This window comes from Micromesistius poutassou (genome assembly GCF_964030765.1).
Source record: "Micromesistius poutassou genome assembly, chromosome: 24".
Lineage (NCBI taxonomy): Eukaryota > Metazoa > Chordata > Actinopteri > Gadiformes > Gadidae > Micromesistius > Micromesistius poutassou.
Window position 1 is genome coordinate 1 of NC_140294.1, and position 5,286 is coordinate 5,286.

Consider the following 5,286-nt stretch of genomic DNA (forward strand, 5'->3'; position numbering starts at 1 on the left):
TCCTCCTCACCTAACACCTCCTCCTACTCCTCCTCACCTAACACCTCCTCCTCCTCCTCACCTAACACCTCCTCACCTCCTCCTCACCTAACACCTCCTCCTCCTTTCCTCCTAACCTCCTCCTCTCCTCCTCCTCCTCCTCCCTCCTAACACCACCTCACCTCCTCCTCCTCCTCACCTAACACCTCCTCCTCCTTCCTCCTCTCCTCCTCCCTCTCACCTCCTCCTTAACCCAACACCTTATCCTCACCCCTCACACCTTGAGATCAGCGTCACGGCGCACCTCCCCCCGTCACGCGCCGTATGGCCGCGCGCCCCGGGGCGGTTTTTTGTTAAACCACGAGCGCAGGGCGGTGCGCTGCCACACACACAGCCTGCCGCGCGAGGTGCAAGCACGCCAGAGGATTCCGCTGTCGGCTCGAGATCGTTCGGTTCACCATCCGCGTCGATTCGGTTGCGCGCGTAAAAAAAGGTCGTCTATAAAGACACATTAAACAACACCGGGGACGCACGACGGACCACACCTGCCGACGTTGATCCTCGCGCGCAGCCGCTGGACGTGTAGAGTCGCGAAGTGGGAGTATCTGACTGAGGCGGGTCCCCTTTTCGGCTCCGTCGGAGACGCAGGTCTGCGCGCAGCTGCCGAGGCTCCATGCCGCCCCTGCGCGCCCTGGTCCTACTCGCCGCTCTGCTCCACACGGCGCCCTCTCGCGCCTCCTACGTGCCCTGCGAGCCGTGGCGACCCCAAGGCGCTGTCGCTGTGCGCGCCCGTGCCCGCGGGCTGCCGGGAGCCCCGTGAAGGAGCCCGGCTGCGGATGCTGCCTGACGTGCGCGCTGGAGGACGGCCGGCCGTGCGGCGTGTACACCGGGCCGTGCGCGCGGGGGCTCCGGTGCCTGCCGAAGACCGGCGAGGAGAAGCCGCTGCACGCGCTGCTCCACGGCCGCGGCGCGTGCGGGGCCGAGAAGCCGTTCAAACTTCAGCTCTGGCCGCGCGAGGGTGAGTGGCGTTCCGGTTCCGCGGGAAAACACGAGGCGGGAACGCGTCGCGTCCCAAACCACCGACCATGGGTTCATTTCCCGTCAGGGTGTGAATAGGCCAACATACAATCACATCATCAATATCATGATTATCATTATTTATTATTACTATTATGATGATGATGATGATTATGATTATTATTATTAGGATTATTATTATTATGAGGTGGCCAAGAAAAAAGTGTGAGGCAATTTATTGTATTGGTTAATGTTTTTATTATTACTATATTTAATTAGATCCTCTCCTCCCCCGTCCCCTCCCTCCTCCTCTCCTCCCCCTCCCTCCCCATCCATCCCTCTCCTCCTCTCTCTCTCTCCCCCATCCCCTGCCTCCTCCCCTCCTCCTCTCTCCCCCACATCCCCTGCCTGCCTCCCCTCCTCCTCCCTCCCCATCCATCCCTCCTCCTCCTCCTCTCCTCCTCCCATCCTCTCCTCCTCCCATCCTCTCCTCCTCTCTCCTCCTCCTCCTCCCCTCCCCCTCCTCCTCTCCTCCTCCCCCTCCTCCTCTCTCCTCCCTCCCCTCCTCCTCTCTCCCCCATACCTCTCCTCCTCTCCTCCCCTTTCTCCCTTCCTCCTCCTCCCCTCCTCTCCCCGTCCTCCCCCCCCCCCCCAGACGGCGTGGGTCCAGGCGATGCTAAGCTAGGGGGGGCCCTGCTCTTCGGCAGGCCCTCCAGGGTGCCTCTGTACGGGGACCTGCGACCACGTGGGGAGCCGCAAGGCCCAGGCCATGAAGCTAGCCAGGGAGCGGGGTAAACAGCTGGCCCGGCAGGGCACCTCCTCTCGGGGAGGGCTGGAACCCAAGTCCCTGGCCCCGGGGAGACCCCAGCCAGAGTTTGTACGTTGTGTATACGTAGAGACACACACACACACACACACACATTAGCATTACGCACAGACACACACATTGGCACTGCACACAGACACACACACACACACACACACACATGGCACTACGCACAGACACACACATTGGCACTGCACACAGACACACACACACACACACACATGGCACTACGCACAGACACACACATTGGCACTGCACACCGACACACACACACACACACACACACACATGGCACTACACACAGACACACACATGGCACTACTACACACACACACACACACACACACACCACACACACACACACGGCATTACACACACACATGGCACTACGCACAGACACACACACGGCACTACACACAGACACACACACACACACACACATGGCACTACACACAGACACCACACATGGCACTACACACACACACACACACGGCACTACACACAGACACACACCCTCATGAATACCGTGACACATGTCTGACCAGTGTGTACTAAGCAGGAACGATATTGTGGTGTAATATACACACACGGACGCACGCATATGATTATTTGTGTGCTTCACACACGCACACGCAGCACAAACACACATGCACGCAAACACACACACACACAAAACACGCACACAGAGGCAGACACACACACATGCATGCACACACACGCATGCGCACTGCACACATGCATGTCATTTATTCCTTCCTCCAAAAAATTGTGTATTGTACGTGTGTGTGCAAGCATATACTGTATATAAATATGTGTGTGTGTGTGTGTGTGCGTGCCTCTGTGTGTGTGTGTGTGTGTGTGTGTGTGTGTGTGTGTGTGTGTGTGTGCGTGCACGTGTGTGTGCTTGCCTGTGTGTGTGTGTGTGTGTGTGTGTGTGTGTGTGTGTGTGTGTGTGTAGTGTGTGTGTGTGTGTGAAGGGCCCCTGCCGGACCAGACTGGCTCATGTGATCCAGAGTATGAGGGTCTCCTCTCGGGTCGCGGCTCTCTCCCTCTCATACCCTCCCCAACTGTGACAAGAAGGGATTCTTCAAGAGGAAGCAGGTACCTTAACCTCCACAGTTACCTGTACCTCCAGTTACCTGTGCCTCCAAAGTTACCTGTACCCCTAGAGTTACCTGTACCTCCAGTTACCTGTACCTCAGTTACCTGTACGTCCAGTTACCTGTACCTCCAGAGTTACCTGTACCTCCAGTTACCTGTACCTCCAGTTACCTGTACCTCCAGTTACCTGTACCTCCAAAGTTGCCTGTACCTCCAGAGTTACCTGTACCTCCAGAGTTACCTGTACCTCCAGTTACCTGTACCTCAAGAGTTACCTGTACCTCAGAGTTACCTGTACCTCCAGTTACCTGTACCTCCAGTTACCTGTACCTCCAGTCACCTGTACCTCCAGAGTTACCTGTACCTCCAGTTACCTGTACCTCCCAGAGTTACCTGTACCTTCAGAGTTACCTGTACCTCCAGAGTTACCTGTACCTCCAGTTACCTGTACCTCCAGAGTTACCTGTACCTCCAGTTACCTGTACCTCCAGTTACCTGTACCTTCAGAGTTACCTGTACTCCAGAGTTACCTGTACCTCCAGTTACCTGTACCTTCAGAGTTACCTGTACCTCCAGAGTTACCTGTACCTCCAGTTACCTCTACCTCCAGTTACCTGTACCTCCAAAGTTACCTGTACCTCTAGAGTTTCCTGTACCTCTACAGTTACCTGTACCTCTAGAGTTACCTGTACCTCCAGTTACCTGTACCTCCAGAGTTACCTGTACCTCCAGTTACCTGTACCATCCAGTTACCTGTACCTCCTTGCTCCTCAAGCTCCTCCTTATCTTCCTCCTACCAGTGCAAACCCATCACGGGGGAGGAAGAGGGGTATCTGCTGGTGTGTGGACCCCTTGGGCATCAAACTAGCGGGAAGCATCTACAGTGGCGGAGACCTACAGTGCAAGGATCCGGACGACAGCAACGGCAACCAATGAGAGAGCTTGGACTGGCGCAGAACCCCTCCCTCCTCACCAATCAGCATGAAGACTGTAGATCGACTGCCCCGCCCCTAGAACACACAAACACCTCACCCCCACACCGCACCAGGTGACGTGGTTTCAAAAGACCAGTTATTACCCATCATGCACCTAATGCTACATCCCTCCATTACCCATCATGCACCTAACGATGCATCACTCCATTACCCATCATGCACCAAACGATGAATAACTTTATTACCCATCATGCACCAAACGATACATCCCTCCATTACCCATCATGCACCAAACGATGCATCACTCCATTACCCATCATGCACCAGCACTCAATCTCGTAGCCCCGACTGTATGGATAGCACACCCATTTCTGAGAATATTTGATACATTTAATACACTATCTCTATATTTCTGTAAAGGGAAACATATATCTATTTTTGTATTTGACTTAAAGATACAAGGTTGAGTGGCAGGCTTCACGGTGATTCGTGTGAAGACGAGTCGTGCGCATGCCCGGGAACTTGACCCTCTTCCTCTTCATCGACACTTTGGTGTCGGTACACTTGGCTATGAACAGCGCTAGGTGCTAGCTGTTAGCAGGAGCCGCGAGGTCTTCCACTCTCCTCAGTGGCAGCTGAGATGGAAAGGTCAAAAAAGGTTGAATCGCCGGCCGTTCGGTCGTAACTTCGCCGCCACGCAGCGAGCCAAGACGCCCCTCACCGAAGGGTTCATGTTCCCAGCCAAAAAGAGGCATGTGCGGGCGTGACCGCACACACCTTACCGTCAACCCGTCCCACACGTATGTCAGGTGTGTTAAGATAAGATAAGATACAAGTGTGGGTGTCACCGCAGAAAGTACAGGACGAGTTAACCCAAATATAGACCTCTGAAGAATAAGTCCCACCTCAGAGGTTATTACTAACCCTAACCCTAACTACACACTTTTTCCATCTAGTTTCGACTGGCTTTTTGGATTGTCGGTGCCGTTAAAGTAGTAAACGATTATAAATGCTATTTTAACGGCACAGACAATCCAAAAAGCCAGTCGAAACTAGATGGAAAATGTGTGGTTTAAAACGTGACGCAGCTTTTACTTCTTCGCCACCCACAGAGTTATGGACGATCATTCAAAAAGCCCATGTTATTTCCCATAGACATTTGACCGAGGGAACCTCGGCGGCGGGACTTATTCTTCAGAGGTCTATAACATAAAAACAACCAAGGGTCGTTTATCTAGTAGATGGGAAATATATCTAAAGCACAGGAATGTATCTACTATACGGAAAACATATATTTAATTTTAATTATTTTTATATATCTCGAAAATATATCGAACGGAAAGTCAGCTCCTCCCCTCCGAGTCTCCGGTCTCCCTCCCTTCCTCCCTCCCTTCCTCCCTCCCTCCCTCCCCGACTCCCCCACGCTCT

At 53.8% G+C, this 5,286-nt stretch overlaps 1 protein-coding gene across 1 annotated transcript; it reads left to right on the forward strand.

Moving 5' to 3' along the window:
- Positions 1–652: 652 nt before the first annotated feature.
- Positions 653–3,859, forward strand: LOC311369698 (insulin-like growth factor-binding protein 5; the record flags this gene model as incomplete). Its single annotated transcript, XM_084487917.1, has 6 exons — positions 653–735; positions 792–997; positions 1,704–1,873; positions 2,903–2,923; positions 3,057–3,166; positions 3,724–3,859. 6 exons carry the CDS (start codon positions 653–655, stop codon positions 3,857–3,859), a joined length of 726 nt encoding a protein of 241 aa, XP_084344043.1.
- Positions 3,860–5,286: the final 1,427 nt, after the last annotated feature.